This window comes from Bos taurus, chromosome 7, assembly GCF_002263795.3.
Source record: "Bos taurus isolate L1 Dominette 01449 registration number 42190680 breed Hereford chromosome 7, ARS-UCD2.0, whole genome shotgun sequence".
NCBI classification, from domain to species: Eukaryota; Metazoa; Chordata; class Mammalia; order Artiodactyla; family Bovidae; genus Bos; species Bos taurus.
In genome coordinates, this window is record NC_037334.1 from 64,769,120 (window position 1) to 64,788,703 (window position 19,584).

Below are 19,584 nucleotides of genomic sequence, written 5' to 3' on the forward strand. Positions count from 1 at the left end.
CACAGTCACCTGCCCTGAGGCAGAGACTGTGTCTGATTCCTTTCCATAACCCCTTCACCTGATTCCCCATTGGACACAGAGAAAGTTCTCCATCAATGCTTGAGTTAGAAATAGGATAAAGAGTTGACCCTAAATGTAATTTGACCTAGATGCCCATGCTTGAGATATGTAAGCTCCAGGTTTATTTGATGACTGAATAATTACGTATTTAATAGGCCAAGGAGAGCTGCTTGACCATATTTGAGCAGGGTCATGACACAGTTAGAGCTATATTTTAGGAAAATCCGTTTGACTATATGATTTATAATGGTCATCGAAAATGCATCATTTTGACTCCTTTAAGTCCCTCTGCCCCAGAGTAGGCAAAACAAGTCTTACCCATTACAGGTAGGTGTTGAGGTTTTGCTAATTAAACCTTGCAAAGGGCTTTGAGATCTTGCTCTGAAAGGTGACAGAAGTGTGAAGCTTTCAGTGACAGCCTAATTATTATTATTACCAGACACAAAGCTCAGAAAAACTTAAAAGATCCCCAGATACCATTCAAAATAGTAAGAGACAAAAAATGCAATTGGAGAAATTTTAAGATGGAATCCTTGCATCACAGACTCTTCCTGTTGTCAGAAACCTTAGAGGGTTCCTGATCTGTTCTCACACCTTCCCAAGCTGATAATGACACTACTTCTATGCCCCTTCCAGTTCTTCCTGCTTTTGGAGTCTGAGGGTTAACAGCTTGGGCCTGATGGTAGTGTTCCTTGTGTTCAAATCCCCATCTTTTCCCTGTTAACAGTGAAACAGGGGTAAATGATTAGGCCTCGGTTTCTTTATCTATAAAATGGGGATTTGATTACCTACCACAGGCATTGCTGCACAAGTAATGATGCCACACTGCTTAGTAGGGTACCTTGCTGTTGTTTAGTTGTTAAGTTGTGTCTGACTCTTGTGACCCCACAGACTGTAGCATTCCAGGCTCCTCTGTCCATGGGATTCTCCAGGCAAGAATACTGGAGTGGGTTGCCATGTGTCCTCCTCTGGGGGATCTTCCTGACTCAGGGATCAAACCCACATCTCTTATGTCTCCTGCATGGTAGGTGGGCTCTTTACCACTGACCCACCGGGGAAGCCCAGTATGGTACCTGGCCCATGGGAAAGAATAAACATTAGCTATAAAATCACTTGAGCTAATTAATATATGTGAAAGTGCAGAGGAAATCATAAAGCATCCAACCTCTAAGTGGTTCCTAGTTTAGGGGCTCCATGGAACAGTCCAATATTTCTCGCAAATCCCAGCCCTTGTAGCTGTCCTGTGTGTGTATGTGATTATGTAATGTTGGTGAGGGAAGAGAGGAGTTTTTTGATAAAATGGCCTAGTCAAGTGGCAAAGCAAAACCAAGTTCAAAGCCTATTATTCTCTCCTGTTCTAACCGAGGAAAAAATGTGGTTTCCTTTTCATGGATTTTCAACTGTTGGGTGGGGGTTCTGACCAGGACAGTGGGCAAATTGCCCAGAACATTCAAGTTCATAGGTCAAAGTGTATGCTGGTGCTGAAGGTTCAGATTCCATCTTAACAAATCTATGTCTTTATGATTTAATCCCTGGAGGCTTGTTTGTTTTTTCATGGACACTTCCCAGGGCCGGTGTAAGAAGAGAGTGAGGTAACCCTGTGAAGTTGCTTCAGAAACTGTAAAGTGCTCTGTGACTGCTCAGACGACTGCTATGCAACCCACAGGATGGCCCTGAACACAGCTGTCTTCTTTAGGGACTGTTTCAGCAGAAGCCCCTGTCCAGCAGGGTCTAGGGAGTTCCAGTTTACTCTAGTAATGACCAACATCCAGAGATCATTGAAAGAAGCCTGGCTCCTCTCACTAGAATCCCTGCAAAATGACTCATGTAATTGCTCTGTGTAAGTATCCTTAGCCTTTATTGTACACCCACAAGATTAGGATGCTGTAGACTCCTGTGGAATGCAGAGGAAGGGGGAAGGGGGCTCATTTAAAATGCAGAGGATTGAAGAGACCACCAATTCCACTTGTAAAGGCAGCAGGGACCACCGAGTGTCCAAGTCAAGACATGTGATTGCCAATCATTCCAGACCCTCTAGTCTGCCTTTCTAGCATTCCTCCCAGTGTGGGGGGGGGGTTGGGGGTGGGGGTGGGGGTGGGGAAGCCTCTTTCCTTTAAAGTTCCTAGCAGGGCTTTCTAGGGTCTTCCCCTCAGGAATTAGTTGTAGGAATAATTGGGCCAGTGGAGTGCAAGAGATATATCCAGCACAGCTCTCGCACTCCTAGAAAAGTGACCTAGATCAAGCAGCAAGCATCGGGTGGATGCAGGACTACTGTGGGGACCCCCTGCCACCTACTGACTTACAGCTGAACCCACATTCCCAGTTGCTTCTGCTGGCTGGGGGGCTGGGGTGGGGGTGCAGAGAGAGCTGAGGAAGGCGGGGGAGGGTGAAGGGGAATGGTAGGGCTGTCCCTTTCGGGAGCAAGCTCCAGGTATCACACCCCCTCACCCGCCCACCCACCCATCAGCACACCCAACCAGGAGGCTAAGGTGAGGATGGGGAGGCAGGGGGCCATGGGGAGAGGAGGTCAGCTGCGGATCCAGGGAGCTGGCTTGCTGGTGGGTATTAGCGTAGAGCTGGCTGCCTGTGTGAGAGTGAGGGGGAGAGCGAGGGAGCAAGGGAGGGAGCGAGAGGCAGGCGGCGAGGAGAGGAGAGCAGAGCAGAGCAGAGGGGGAGCGGCGCTCAGCTCGCAGGAGGACAGGCTTCTCTTTTCCGTGCTCAGTTAATCTGGCTGTCAGTTGGTGTTAACGCTGCAGTTTAAGCGCTCGGATTCCAAGGGAAACAGACAAACCTCGCAGAAGGCAGGCAGGAAGCAAGCGAGGAAGGAAGGAACGGCAGGAGGAAAAGAATCGGCAGAAGAGAGAAAGGAAGAAAGGGAAGGGGGGAACACCAAATCTATGATTGGACCTGGGCTTCTTTTTCGCCAATGCAAAAAGGAATATGCAGCACATTTTTGCCTTCTTCTGCACCGGTTTCCTAGGCGCGGTAGTAGGTGCCAATTTCCCCAACAATATCCAGATCGGTGAGTGAAAGGGGCAGCCTGGGGTGGGACTTCATGGGTCTGGCCAGTTTTTTGAGGGGGAGGGGGTTTGTGTCCTCCCCCACCCCCACTATGGGCTGTTGTGCTGGCCATCTACCCCAAGCTGTCCAGCAGCGATGTGAAGGCTTGGGCGATGGTGTGGGGAGGGGGCTTCTCTGGATGGGATATGGGGCAGAGAAGGAAACTGTGCTCTGTCTCTCTCTCTCTCTCACACACACACAGACACATAAACACACGCAGGTCCTCACACACCACTCACACTCTAGGCATGAGCATGTGAAATGGAGGAACCACTGCTTTGGAGAAAAAAAAAATCAGGCTCTAACAAGGAAAGAGGTGGTAGGTGTTTAAAGAGTTAACTCCATGGCTTGGTAGATGATGCCTGATTTCATTTATTTATATAAATATGTGTGGTGTGTGTATTTATGTGTATGATTATGTATTAAATATACACATTTATATTTGAGAGAGGCAGTGATTTCTCCTCTGGGGGAGGGGAAAGAGACCCTCTAAAAGAAGGAATGAAGGATGCTGGGTTCATTGCATTCACTAAAATAATCCTAAAAAGCCACCCCCTACCCCAGGTGAAGGGGGCTCTCTCTCCCACTCTGGACTCTCCTAGCTGCCTCTGTCTGCTGTCTGCCATGCTGGGTTGGGGGTTCCCGCTCCTCCAATTCTGGAACTTCCTAGCCTGTTTTTCTCCCCCTACTCCTTCAATCGCCCACTCCTCTTAGATTTTCTGTCCACGAGACGGTCTGCCTTTTATACACACACACACACACACACACACACAAACACACATCCACATGTCCCTCTCCCCTCCTCCTAGCTCTCCCCATCACTGAGCTCCAGCCTCGCAACTTGGAGGCAGGTTTCAACATGATGCCGCATGCTTTTTTTGTTCCCCATTTCCCTTTCCTGGTTGTCATGCTTCTCAAAGAGGACCCCCACCCTCCCTGAATTTATGGGACAGCGGATAGATACTGCTTCTCCCAGTAATAACGGGTGAAAGCCAAATAAACAGGAGCAGTAACACCAATAATGACGCGCGTCCACAAGGGCTTGGGAATTCAGTATGACCAGCATCTCAGGGCTGTTTGTGTCCCGGAATCCAGCAAACTGCTTTGCTTGGAGGCATCTTGCTGGGTCGGGGTTGTTTACTCTCTCCAGATAGAGGCAGGGCTCCAGTAGAGAAAGTTCCCATTCCTAGGAGTTTGTGTTCCTTGTAAGCATGTGTGTTTGTGGGGCAACGTGTTGAAGGTGGTCTTTTGTTGGGCACACATGTGCTACTGTACTCTTTTGGCCTCTCCAGTGGGCTGGCTCTGAGGGTAGCAGGAATAGCCGCGGAGCAACTTGCTTTGTTTCCTGACACCTGTTAAGCTATATCCTGAAGTGTGTCTGTGTATGTGTATTAGTGCCTTAGACGCAAAACAAAACTTCCTGCCTCCGGAGACACTTCTCTTGCAGCCCAGCCTATAGCCACCTACCTCCCCACCCCCACTCACTCTCCTTCATTCATTGCAGGGGAGGAGGGAGACTGGGAAGTGTTTGGGGTGTGGTCATCTTGGGGTGGGGGTGGAGCATCAGAATTAAGAAGGAGTTTTTTGTTTTTACTCTTTAAAATGGAGACATATGACCATGGGTAAATCATTTGCTCTTACGAGTGGCATTCTTTATGCTGGTACTTATGTCTTACCCATACTTTGCTGATTGGAAATACTTGTCTTCAGATATGTGGACTTGCTTTCTCCAAGTGCATCTGTGTATATTGCCATGGATAAATGCACGAGATGTTTTGTGTACATATCTATGGTATGTTTATTTATGTATCTCTGCAGATTTTTCATCATATTTAGCCCCAATTTGATTTCAAATGATTGAACCATTGTTTTTATTTTCACATAAAAGGTTGAAATGTTAAGTTATGGAACACACACTGAAAATATCACTGTCACCAGACGTTACTTCATTCTACTTGCACTATCTGTAACAAAAGCCTTACAATTTATTCACTGATTGTTAAAAACAAACACACATCTACTGTATAGGAAGTTAGAAATGCATCATATTGGGATTGAGATTTCTGAGGGATCTCAGATTAACTTCTATGTAAACACTCACTATAGTTCAGTCTCTGGAAACTGCTGATTTCAGTTCATAGAAACGCATTTTAATTTATTTACATGTTGACAGTAAATACGAAGGTAAGGTGTGTACTCAGGTTGCTTGGAACAGGAGCCCCACCAGGCACCTCTGGTTCTGCTTTTTGCTAGAATAGAATGCTAGCATCTTCTGGACATTCCTAAGCCCCCACATCTTCCAAGTCCAAGGTGTTACCATGCAAATACACACAATGGCAACCCCTTATGTAACAAGTCACTCCTGGGATCATGAGTGATGAAAGAACCGGCAAATAATCAAGATAATCAAGATGTGCAGATAATCAAGAGTTTTTTAGAGGAAATGAATAAACTGTAGAGGACTGGCAGACAGGTCTTTCCAGGTCAAAGACTACAAGGGTCAAAGCCAAAGAAAGGGTCATAGTGCTAGAGAAGCTCACAGGATCCCAGGGCTAGAGTTCACTCTGCAACACACATTAATACTACTTCCTGTATGGCTCTCTAATGAGAATTGGTTCTGATACAGGAAAAATTAGACACGGCTAGGTTTACATGCATACGAGAGCACAGGCTGCCTAAGTGTTTTGCTTGAGAGAGAGGGAGAAGAGAAACTCCACAATTCTGTTTTCTCTGACCTGAACTGAGTTGAGGGGTGAACAATCAAATCTTTGGGCAGAATGACAGATAATTAGAGGCTTTATCAATAAAAGCTCACCTGTAGAAGTTGAAGCCCCAGGGTCCAGTTGAGTCCATGTGAATTCGGATCCCCAGAATCAGGCAACAACTAGTGACTCTGACCTGGGGAGAAGAAATGGGCCCATCTGGGGTGGGCTGTTGAGGAATCAAACTTATCTCTAGCCCAGATACCATGTTGCATTTTCTTTCTTTGCAGGGGGATTATTTCCAAACCAGCAGTCACAGGAACATGCTGCTTTTAGATTTGCTTTGTCACAACTCACAGAGCCCCCAAAGTTGCTCCCCCAGATTGATATTGTGAACATCAGCGACAGCTTTGAGATGACCTACAGATGTAAGTAAATGCTTCTTTTTCTGAGAATTCTTTCTGCGATCGACCATTAAAGGGAGGGCCTGTACATAGCAGGTGGTGCCGCAAAAACGATGAGTTGTCATCCCTTGTCTTAAGAGAAAGCACTCCAAGAAAACTGTCCAGGGCCTTTTGAGTGATTCTGTTCATTGATATTTGAGATCCTGCAGTGCTTCATGGGATGGGTTTGCGTTCTTGCTGTCAGATAACTTTGAATGCCAGCCTGATGGGTACTGGGGTTGACTGCATCTCCCCTAAACTCGCAGAGGTTTTCTGGTTCACTTGAGAGTTTCATACATAGGAAACTTCTGAGAGGCATAGAATGAAAAGTTCTGACTTGGAGAATGTGGTTTACAATACTTATGTCCTTCCTGTGCACAGTTAAAAGAAAATGCTGCTAGATAAGAAAGGATACCTGAGGTGTCTATTTAGTTTCCCATTTTTAGAAAGGACCAATAATTATTTAAAAATCTGAAGCCTACATTATTTCCTAAGTGTTCTGAAGTGACTGATGGCTTACATAGTCTTGGGGATGGCATTTGAGCACAAAAAAGAACAGAAGTGACCTCAAGAAGGAGAAAGTGACAGTGAAGTCGTTCAGTCCTGTCTGACTCTTGGTGACTCCGTGGACTGTAGCCCACCAGGCTCCTCCGCCCGTGGGATCTCCAGGCAAGAATACTGGAGTGGGTTGCCATTTCCTTCTCCAGGGCATCTTCCCCACCCTGGCATTGAACCCAGATCTCCTGCATTGCAAGCAGATGCTTTACCCTCTAAGCCACCAGGGAAGCCCAAGAAGGAGAAAGGAGAGATGAATTTCAGCCATCTGAACTGAATGCATTATAAAATGCGGGCAACAAACACCATTCTGAGTTTTTCTTGACTACTGGGTGAAAAGGAAACCTGTATGGTGGCATGACTGCCATTTTAAGACAGGTGAAAGCACAAAATTTAATCAGTAGCGACATTTTCCCTCCAGGGATTAAGCTCACATGGGAATTGATGGCATAGAAGTATAAACTGAATGGGCAAGAACAACTCGAAACTGGATTAAATTGGCACTGTAGGCTCTGGGTGCCACTGTGGCCTCAGTAGCTTGTGCTGAGCTGTGGATGGCAGAAGGCCAGGTACCATATTCCCTCCGTCTCTTTGCCACGGTTCCCCTCTTGACAAGCTCTCAGCGATTTGAACTGAACATGCCTTGAAGGCTCAAACAGAGAATTCAGCATTCTCCCTATTCCTAAGAACACTCAAAAGATAATGTATATGCAGATTCCAAGAATTTAAATTATTAATCCAACAACTGGAATTATTATTATAATTACTCTAATTACCCAGCCATAAAGAAGAATGAAAGAATGCCATTTGCAGCAATATGGAAGGACCTAGAGATTATCATATTAAGTGAAGTCAGAGAAAGACAATCATATGATCTCTCCTGTATGTGGAATCTAAATAAATCATATAAATAAACTTATTTAGAAAACAGAAATAGATCTATAGACATAGAAAACAAACTTACGGTTACCAAAGGGGAAAGTGGGGGGAGGGTGATAAATTAGGAGTTTGGGATTAACGGATACACACGACCATATATAAAATGGATAAGCAACCAGGATCTACCGTATAGCCAGGGAACTATATTCAGCATCTCGTATTAACACATAATGGTAAAGAATTTGGAAAAGTATATATATATATATAGCCTCCCTGGTGGCTCAGTGGTAAAGAAGCTGCCTGCTAATGCAGGAGACACAGGAGACGCTGGGAAAATCTCATGGACAGAGGAGCCTGGTGGGTTACAGTCCATGGGGTCGCAAAGAGTCGGACCTGACTAAATGATTGATCACACGTACACATGAAGTATATATATATGTGTGTGTGTGTGTGTGTGTGTGTATGAATCACTTTACTGTACACCTGAAACATTGTAAAGCAACAATACTTCAATCAAAAAAATTATCATTATTTCAGATTCCATTTACTGAGGACTTACTGTGTGCCAACAACTATTTTATGGACAATTATAATAACATTCATTACATTTATTGAGCATCTACTATGGCCCAGTAATGCACTAATCACTTTTCATGTGTTGGTTTATTCAAGTTATTTTATTCAATCCTCACAGGATCCCTACAGTGCTCTATATTATTAATATCTTCCTTTTAGAGAAGCTGAAAGTAAGGCTGCAACAGGTTATACAACTTTTCCAGGGTCACCTGAAAAGTAAATGGTGGTCTTGTGAGCCCAAGGTCCTTGTTCCTGGGCACTGTGATAGATACACAGATCCCATGGTAACTAGATCAATTTTACTGAGATTACCCAAGAAACAAAAGGGAGCATTCAGAGTCTTTACAAGCAGTGACCTGATAAAGCCCCTAAGGAGGAAACTTTAAAAAGCTTCAGATTGTAGCTATGGTTTTGCATAGGAGTGACCTGCTGAACAAATAAAACAGCAATTCTACATTTTGGTAATGTTGAAGTTAAAAATCTTGTCAACTGTGTTACTCATTATCCTTGAAAAAGAGCTGAAGTTTAATTGGTGAATTGTAGTTCCATGAAACCATCTCCCTGGAAAGCGAAAATAATATTGCGTAGGTATTTGATTATTAGACAACCTCTCATTTCTTTCACTATGGATTAAAGGAGAATTTTTAAGGGGAAGATTTAGGTGTGGTCATCAAGGTATCTAAGAACCACCAGAGATTATGCATAACCTTTTGCATGTATGTGCCTATGCTTATTTATTCCCTGGACAGAGGCTCCGTAGCTTTTGTCATTCTCTCAAAGGGGTCCATTGCTCTAGAAAGACTACAGGCTTAGGGAATTTGCAAGAATCAATGGCTGGCATGTGCATTCACTCACACTGCTGAGAACTGTCTCCAGCAGAGCTTGGTGGAAAGAGATGTTAACTGTTATTCTGTTGTCAAGATGTTGACCGACAGGACAAGACAATACAAGATAAAAATTGGAGGAATGTTCTAAGGCAAAAAGTGATGCTTCTATACTATTATCTTAACTACCTAAGACTTGATCTCTAATAGGGTTGCTGTCCATTTACTGAGAGGATTGAAATGTGATCAGGGTGTTATCCACTGTGGTTAGTGAACTTGAATCGAGTAGATCTGGGTTCTTCATCTTGATTCCTGCCATATACCAGAGCATAGGTTTCTATGAATTTAATCATTCTTTAAATGTTATGAACTGATACGGTTATTGGAAAAACAGATGATAAAAGGTTTTTGTTCTCGGTGGTTTGCAGTTCAGTGGGGACACTGCTCAGGGGATTGCCTGAGAAACAGTAATGCTATTTTGTTCTTAAACCGTTAGTTTCTTCTCTTTAGTTCCGGGAACTGAGAGAGTACTAGGCAACTGGGGTGGTCATGGTGACATTGTAATTCCCAGCCTGCCTGGAAGATTCTCTGTTAATTATCACATGAGATTAGGAAACCCTCTGGGGCTGTGCTCACTGTGGTTCACTAGTCTGGGGAAACTGACTTCTATCCCAATTTGGATTGAGTGAAAAATATTGAAAGGAGTAGAGAGGTTTTAGGTACAATGCCTTAACTGATAATTTATTGAAAACAGAAAAAAACATGATATTTGGATTTAATTTCATGTGCTTTTTGATAGCTGGACTAGTAGTTAACCTTAAATTAACTATCCCAGTCTTACCTCCAGAAAATAACCAAATCTTTATTTTTCACCATTTTTCCGGTCATTTGATTGTTTTCCTATACATTTTGCTATTCATGATCCCTCCACCAGAGGGTGGAGAAGGGAAAGGAGAAGAAGTGTAACAGGAACTATTGCTGCTAGATGTATTAGCAACAGGAGACTGCTTAAAAAGGCAGAATGGTGCTTAGAGAAGGGGATGCAGGAGAACTATTGCTAATATCTCCGGCCAAGAAGAGAGTTCTACATCTTTGTGGCATCCCATCTTTCCTGCTCTCCTTTTCTGCCATCATTAAGGGGTAAAGTCATTGAATTGGCAACCCAAATGCTTTAGGATCTCCTCTGAGTCTGAGTGAACTCCGGGAGTTGGTGATGGACAGGGAGGCCTGGCGTGCTGCGATTCATGGGGTTGCAAAGACTCGGACATGACTGAGCAACTGATCTGATCTGATCTGGTCTGAGCACTCTGTTGGGCCGCCCAGGTGGTACCTGGTGGGCCACAATCCACAGGGTCACAAAGAGTTGAACACAGCTGAAGCAACTTAGCATGCACGCACGCACCGAGTACTCTTCCCGTCTCACAAGGGCAGGAGTTGAGGAGTCTGTCCATAGAGATGGTAGTTATGGACCAGCTATTCAGCCTATATTGTGTGTCTTTATATCTGAAATACTAGCTGGGGTGTCCATTAGATTTTGGAGGAGCATTGTTGTAATGATTTTTAATATTTATGTATTTATTTGGCTGCACCAGGTCTTAGTCACAGCATGCAGGATCTTTAGTTGGGGTATTCAACTCCTCAGTGCTGAATGTGGGATCAAGTTCCCTGACCAGGGATCGAACCCAGGCCCCCTGCACTGGGAGCACAAAGTCTTAGCCACTGGACCACCAAGGGAGTTCTGAGCACTGTTGCGATTTAATTCTTACTTTTCATTTATCCATCCATTTATTTGTTCAGCAAATACACTGAATTTCCAGTGTATGCTCAGCTCTGTGTCAGGTGCTAGGAACACCATGACCAACAAAGAAGACACAGTCTCTTTCCCTGTCGGGAGGAGGCAGTTACAGATTAGCTGAGAGATCCTGTGCACAAAAAATTCACCCAGGGAGCTTGTTTTAAGCAAGACTCAGGGGCAGAATCTAGACTTTCTGAATCAGAATATTCAAGAGATAGCCCTGGGGAGATATGGTAGCAGTCAGTATGGCAATCACACTTGGAGAAATTCTTTTAAAAGTCTTGCATTCCATTAGCAAGCATTTTTTGAGCCCTTAACCAAGCCCAGGCATAGTGTTAAGTACTAGAAATGCAGACAAAATTAAGACATGTTCCTTGCCTGGCAGGACTTTATTCCCAGTGAAACCAACTGTGCCGTAAAGAGAAAATTAAAATGTAATGCAAATGTTATAGCTCAGGTGGTAGAAATCCACCTGCAATGCAGGAGACCCCGGTTTGATTCCTGGGTCAGGAAGAACCCCTGGAGAAGGGATAGGCCATCCACTCCAGTATTCATGGGCTTCATTGTGGTTCAGCTGTAAAGAATCTTCCTACAATGCAGGAGACCTGGGTTCGATCCCTGGGTTGGGAAGAACCCCTGAAGAAGGGAAAGGATAACCACTTGAGTATTCTGGCCTAGAGAATTCCATGGGCTATATAGTCCATGGGGGTCACAAAGAGTTGGACATGACTGAGCAACTTTCACTCACTCACTCACTCAAATGTTACAGCATCCATTTGCATGGAGGATCAGGAGATGCTTTGAGAAGTGGGGTTAGTCTCTCAGAGGCTGGTGGTTCATCTGAGTTTCAATGATAAGCAGAAACATTCCAGGAGGTCAAGGGCGGGGAGCAGAAAGAGGTGAGACAAGTGTGTCTTAGGCAAGAGGAACAGCATATGCCAAGGAGAACTCTTGACCTAGTTCTTCACCTGCTCTGACCTCCTGTGGTACTCCATGCTGGCCTCTCATTGGCCAGTTATCAAACTCTGCAGAAGGAGTCATCCAATGGCCATCCATAAGCCCCCGTCAGCAAAGTGTTTAAGAAGCATGGAACTGCACATCAAAAAGTGGGCATCTTAGCTCTCTTTGAAATTTTAAACCATTTGGCCACACTGGACCCTGGGTCTATGTAACCCCACTTGACTAGGATGGGAGTATCCCACCTGGATGGCTTCTTTCTTAAACAACCTACTACTCTCCTTGTCTTCACCTGCTTTGCTCCTGGAAGCACTGAGTTTTTAAGTCCCAGTTGATTTGTCCTGCAATGTTCCCGGTGTTGTGTGTTTATAGGTCAACTCTACCACCAGAATGTGAATTGTTATTCAGAAAGACCATGTATAGGTATTGCTTGGTGTGGCTGAGAACACCTGGCACAGGACTAACACATGAACAAATGTTTCCAAAAATCAAAGAATCACACAGCATAGATGCTGGAAGACTACATGACAATCAGGTTGAGGTCAGTGTGCCTATTTGCAGGGCAGCTCCCTCTGATGTGGACCTACTTAGGAAGCCTGAGGGCATTCTAACAAGACGTTAGGCACTGGCAGCAGACACATGCCTTCTTAGTTCTTGCCGAAGCATCCCTCATCATTTTCAGAGCAGCAAACTAACAGTCCAGGGACTTGTTTTGCTTGACTTGCACAATTCTTTTCAAACTTTGGCATAAAAATCCACATTTCTGGCTTCTCTGAAAAAAACCTGGGGCATCAGACAACTCTGGACCCACATTCCTGCTCAGCACTATGGTCTTTAGCTGAGAAATGCTGCCTGATTTAAGTATAAGAAATAATCTCTCAAGTTTACCAAAGTCCTGCCTGCTCCTTATTAGACATGTGACCAGGAAAACAAAATCATGTTACTTGCCTGGGACTGTAAGCAGGCCAATGTGCTTACACCTGATTCATATCCTTCAGCATCTGCCATTGTATTATTTTATTTTAATAATATCTATTCCTCACTCTGCAATAAACAGTAGAGGACACAAAAGATATGTAACTCTTGCTGTCAAAAGATTGGTCTAGGGAATTCCTTGATAGTCCAGTGGTTAAGACTCCATGCTTCCACTGTAGGAGGCTCTGGTTCAATCTCCGGTCACAGAACTAAGATCTCGTAAGCTGTAAGATATAGCCAAAAAGCAAAAAACTGGCTTTCATGTAGTAATTTATAAAATGGAGGACTGGTGGGACAGTAAACAAAGATTATTTTGAAGACCCATCATGTAACAGAGACTTCATACATGTCATCTTTCCATTTTATAGATAATGCTACTGACAGTGAAAATGATTGTGTCTTCTCCGTATTACACAGTGAATAAGAGTCTAAGCTAATATGTGAAGCCAGCTTTGCAGACTCCAAAACTCAGTGACCTTTCACCCTTGTAAGATAGAGGACATAAAAAACTGAAACGGCAGGAAAAAGGCTCAACACAAGAAGTACCAAAAAGAAGTGAAACTTATGATTCAGGATTAAGTGCTAAGACTTCCAAGGCAGAGGCGGGTGGCTGTGGATAAGGAATGAGTATCGGGGGAGGTGGAACAGGGGTAGCCATTTAAGGGAGGAGCAGATTTTTGGAGTGTCATGAGAGGAACATTTTTGAGTAAGTAAAGTCACAATATTTCTCCTCCCCTCATCTCTACCACTACCATATACGACTGTTTTGCAATCAAGGTAGAGAGTTGTTGTTTTGTTTGTTTGGCGAGGTGGAGAGCTTGGACTTTATCTCTTGTGTATACACTCAGTTACATGGCGGATGTCTGCATTGCTCAGTTTCTCCGTCTTTACCTAAGCCCTCACTTTGAGATACATGGGCCCCAACACTATCTGTGGGTGACTCTTGATAACATTGATGATTGTAATTTTTTTGTTCAGAAATGTGTTTATGAACATCACTTCCTCTGATTAGGTTGAAGACTTCTGTTGAGAAGGGTGACATTACTGTTCTCTTGGATGCTCAAGAGAAAGTAGTTACATAGGACATGTGGAAAACGAAGGTTTGTTTATTTGTCTATGCATTCCTTCAAAGCTCTTTTATTATTGGCCCCCCATGGAGTATATGTACCACTATGGCCCCCTTTCATACCCTTGTATACTGCATTTATTGATTTCAGAATTTTTTTCCACTGAATCTAGACATAGCCTTAAATTCCCTCTCACTGGAGCATTCCAAGCAGCTACTACAAATTGCTCAGAGTTGTAGTTGATACACAAGATAAAATCCATTTGCCATTACAAGGTACTACACTGGGAACTGGGAAAATAAAATGCATTAGGCATTGATTCTCCCCTTAAGGAGCTCAGAGAAAATAGGCATGCACAAAAAAACTGATATAATGTATAGGTTCTCGGCACTCCCTCTCTCTCTCTCTCTCTCTCTCACACACACACACACACACACACACACACGATCAGAGAAGGAAAGGAAAACATCCAGTTGAAGGAATCAGACCAGGTTTCATAAAACAAGTACATTTGAATTGAATTTAGAAGGGCAGGTAGAAGGTAGATGGGAAAATAGGAAGATACACACACAAACATATACACACACACCAAGTTCAACCACTGAAAAGTATATTGGATTGAAACTTACAGACATGGGCTCAAATGCCAGACTATTTCCTTGGATCATTCATGTGTAAATGATGCAGAGGACCACTCCCAAGCTTCTGTGACCTCTAAAAGTCCTTCTAGGGCTGTATTTCTATGATAAGAGTGAACAGAAGACTCCAGCAATAAACTAAACTAAGATGCTTTTGTACCAGCCTTTAGCTGGATGGAGGCTCACTAAACAAATTGAGACTCTGAGAAAAGCTCCAAGTTGCAGAGTCAGGCTACATATGTACGTATAAAACAGGTATATTAAGCCAAATGTGGGCCTCAGGTGCATTCATTCAATATTCAACATATATGCTACATTTAAAATGGATAATCAACAAGGACCTACTGTATAGCACTGCCAACTCTGCTCAATATTATATAACAACTTAAATGGGAAAAGAATTTGAAGAGAATTGATATATGTATGTGTATAACTGAAGAACTTTGCTGTATACCTAAAACTATCACAACATCGTTAATCAACTATGAACAAATGAACGTGAAGTCACTCAGTCATGTCCGACTCTTTGCGACCCCACGGACTGTAGCCTACCAGGCTCCTCAGTCCATGGAATTTTCCAGGCAAGAGTACTAGAGTGGGTTGCCATTTCCGTCTCCAAGGGATCTTCTCAACCCAGGGATCGAACCCAGTTCTCCTGCATGGCAGGCAGATGCTTTACCGTCTGAGCCACCAGGGAAGCAACGAGGAATCAACTATACTCCAATATAAAATAAAAAGTTTAAATTCAACAGGTATTTATGGAGTGCTACTACTGTGAACAAGAAAAGAAGGCAACCCCGTGCTCATGGAGCTTTCTGGCTAGTAAGGAACATAGCTATTCTTAAACTAATCATATAAATAAATATGTGAAAGAAAGGCCATGATTCAATAGAAACATATTACAAAGGAACCAGCATTGGGCAGAGAGATGAATAGGCATCTGAGCTGAAAACTGAACGCTTTCAGCAATGTGGTGCTAAAAACAGGAGGAATATTCTAGAAGCATTCTGGGCAGAGGACTGGTGGGGGGAAAGGGATGTGGGAAGCGTGGGGCTGGAGAGGGTGACACAAGTCAGGCTTGGTGTGCCCTGTTATGGATTTTGATCTTTAGCCCAAGAGCTGGGGAAACCTACTGAAGGGTTCCAAGCAGAGGAATGCCATGTTCAGATTTGTTTTCTCACTGGGAATCAGAGGCTCCAGAACACTTGACCACTTTCGTGCTCCCTGGAGACTTTTTGCTAATGCAACAACAACAATTGTTCCTTTACTCCTGTCTCCAACTTGGCGTGGAGTCTCACAGATGGGCAGAGGGATGGGGACAGACGGTGGGGGAAAGGCTGGGTACAGGGCTGACTCTGTGGTATGTCCATGGATGTATTCTTGGAGATGAAGCTGATTCAGCAGAGGGCTAGGAAATCTGGTGAGTATGTGTGCAGAGGCAGAGAATCATCCAGAACCCCACTTAATATTATCAACAGGGAAGGTTACATGACACTGAATCCTGCTCTCCACTCAAACCAGGTAATTCAATGGTCCTCAAATTGATACTGCTGTTTCCTCCACCTACAAATTCCTCCTCCCACATTCCCTTGTCGAAATTCTGTCCTTCTGGTGCATCCTAGTTCTTATATCATGCATGATAAGTTGCTTCAGTCGTGTCTGACTCTTTGTGACCCAGTGGACTGTAGCCCTCTAGGCTCCTCTGTCCATGGGATTCTCCAGGTAAGAATACTGAAGTGGGCTGCCATGCCCTCCTCCAGGGGATCTTCCTGACCCAGGGATCAAACTGGAGGTGTCTCTTATGTCCCCTGCATTGGCAGCCAGGTTCTTTACCACTAGTAGTGCCGCTGGGACTCTCCTAATCCACCCCTGCACCCCTCTTCTCTGCCCTGTGGCCCTTTGTATCTTCCTCACAGCAGATGTCAAATTTAACCCTGAGTTTTAGTTACCTGGACCCTTATTTTATCTGCCCAACTGGACTAAGCAACTTGGGGGCAGTGACTTTGTTTTTTTAGGTTCCCATGACAGACTCTACCAGAGAATAGTGTGTGGTGGTGCTAGTGAAATGAATGAATGAATGAATGTATAGCTGTATATTGAAAAAAAAAGTGAAAGTGTTAGTCACTCAATTGTGTCTGACTCTTTGTAACCTCACTTACTGTAGCCCACCAGGCTCCTCTGTCCATGGAATCCTCTGTCTAGGCAAGAATACTGAAGTGGGTTGCCATTCTCCTCTTCACATTCTCATTTCTCCACAGAATCATCTCAACCCATAGATTGAACCTGGGTCTCCTATATTGCAGGCAGATGCTTTATCATTTGAGCCACCAGGGAAACTGGATATTATGTAACATCAATGGCAGGGATGAAAATAAGGCTGAATTATTACTGTTTACAGGATAGCACTTTGCTACAATGAGTTTTGAGAGTTTCAGTGGAGGACTGCATTGTAAATTCCTTTGGAAGGCTATTATAACTATATAGCTGAAAAGTGGGGATGAAAAAGTCCAATCAAAATCTCACTGCAGTTCCTACTGGACTGTTGTCAGTCAGGGTCCTCAGTAAGATATATATATATATAAATAGCTCTAGGTCATGTCTGACACTTGCAATCCCATGAACTGTATCCTGCCAGGCTCCTCTGTCCATGGGATTCTCCAAGCAAGAATAATTGAGTGGGTTGCCATTTCCTTCTCCAAGGGAACTTCTCGAACCAGGAGTTGAACCCAGGTCTCTCCCGCATTGCAGGCAGATGCTTTACCAACTGTGTAAGTAAGGTATGAGGCTCCATTTTCTAAATAACGGATTTCTGGTTCAAGGCCTGGATCTGCCATGGATGCCCTGCCTGGGCACGTCAGTTCTCTTTTTTGAACATCAGTTTCTTTCAAATGAAGGTAATAATTATAGCAGTGATGCATGGCTATTTTGAGAAGGAGTAAATGATGGTTGATTTCAAATCAACTTCCCACTCCATAAGATGCTGAGAGGTAGATACTTTTTTCCTCCCCTTTTCACAGATGAGGAAGCTGTGAACAATTTCCAATTTCCAATGAGTGAGCGGGACAATGGCCTGGGTTTCTGGTTCCGTCCCTAGACATGTGCGGCTGGGCTGGGAGTGCTTTCTTCATTTCACTGTATGCTGTGTCTACTCAGACCCTTTTGAATGCTGCAGCTTCCTTTCTGTGGCAGCAGCCCCCGTCCTCCCCTGGTGTCCATGCCTGCTGCTTATGCCACACAGTCCTGCATACCTTCAAGGGACCACAGCTCTGTGCCAGCTGTGGTCAGGATGTGCAGAGCACAGAGGTTACCAGAAATCTCTTTCTATCTCCAGCCAGCCCCGTGACTTTTCTGTAAGATAGCTTGCTGTCCTGTAGGCACAGGGAAGCCCAAGGTCACCAGAGGTCTGGATCCCAGACGATGCAGGCAAAACCGGGGTTAATGAGGCAGCTGGAGGCTAATGACATTACATGGAATCTCTAGAAAGGAAAGGAATTTTTTGAGAATAGCTCTTATTTTGTGTACAGAAGTAATGTGTGTATTATAGAAACCATGTGGACAGACACACCAAACACAATAAAATTTGTACAATTACAGTACTAAGGATAAACTTCCCATCTTTTTATGAATGTATCAATTTAAAAATTAAGAACTAGAGGGGTGGGAGAGAGACTCAAGAGGATATAGATGTATACATATAGTTGATTAACTTTTTGTACAGCAGACACTAACACAATATTGTAAAGCAATTATATTCCAATAAAAAAACCTAAAAATTAAGAATATATTTATATTATGGCTTACTTTTTAGAAGACATTAAAATGAATGTGTAATGTTGAAAATAACATGTGATCCACTGAGTTTAAAAAAAAAGCCATTTTATTAGCCAGTAATTTATTTCATCTATCTCCTTTTATTGATTATCTAGTTTATTCCCAAATTTTTTTTTCTAAAAATAATGTTATGATGATCATCCCAATAAAAGTTTAGCCATTTGTATATATCATTCTGATTTTAAGAGCATTAGAGAATCAGTGGGACAATTTCCAATAAGATTTAATACAATGGCATAAACAGGAATTGAAATAACTTGTTTAATGCCAACTTTGACATTGCTTTGTATGACCTTGAGAAGTTTTTGTGCCCAGTTTAGTTTCTAGATGTATAATAAGGAGTTGATAATAATATATTCTCAGGGCTATTGGGAAAATGACATTACTTACATGAAGCAGCTTGTGCTAGGCAAACACAGTGTAATATAATTAACGAGGTGTTTAATCTATTAACATAGTGTATTTGGCTTAAGAAATTACACAACCCCATTTGGGCAGTGAGTAGTCATGACTCTTTTGGTGGCAAGGGATAGAGAACTGGAGTTTTGATTTCAGCTAGATTCAGGAGCTTGAATGATAGCATCAGGACAGAGAGAAACCCTCTAGATTTGGGGTTTCGCTTTTCTCTAATTGACTTTACACTCAGGTGACAGTTCCCAGGATAGAGCCAGCCTACATCTGCCCATCTCAAAGTCCAGTGGAAAGGGAACTTCTCTTTTGCCCTCTGTTTCACAGAAGTCCTAGATCTGATGTCACTGAAGAAAAATTAGGACATACGCTCATTTCTGAACATGGCACCTTGGCCAGCAATTTACATTCTTCAGGTTGTTCTAAGATTACTCACACGACCATTCTTAGATCTTGGGGTGGTAAGAAGAACCAAATGGACTGCTGGTTTCCTTCAGCCTATCCAAACTACATGGACATAAGGGAGGAGTGATTCCTCCAAAGGAAGTCAGGATGCTGTTACCAGAATAACGAACATTAGATACTCAGAAGACAAAATACACACACACACACAGATGTCCTCCTATGGCACGTGTCTTCAGAAGGGAAAATTCAGAGTAGCTGGAGCTAGACCAAGGGTCAACATGGTAAAACAGAAAAGAACCGCCAATGAGAGAAGCGCATACAAGGGATGGTGGTTGGTGTGGCAAGATCAAAGGTCAGTGCAGGCAACAAGTTTGAAATCCAAGCAGACTCATGGGTTAGTCAAAGCTAT

The 19,584-nt window shown here is 43.5% G+C and overlaps 1 protein-coding gene across 4 annotated transcripts in view; it reads left to right on the top strand.

Moving 5' to 3' along the window:
- Positions 1-2,607: 2,607 nt before the first annotated feature.
- Positions 2,608-19,584, top strand: part of GRIA1 (glutamate ionotropic receptor AMPA type subunit 1) — a 348,888-nt gene continuing 331,911 nt past the window's right edge. Inside the window, exons 1-2 of one of the 4 annotated variants that reach the window (XM_059888222.1) lie at positions 2,608-3,082; positions 6,113-6,250. In XM_059888222.1, the coding sequence (XP_059744205.1) occupies positions 3,001-3,082; positions 6,113-6,250 (220 nt within the window). In that variant the 5' untranslated portion in view covers positions 2,608-3,000. 4 annotated transcript variants of the gene reach the window in all.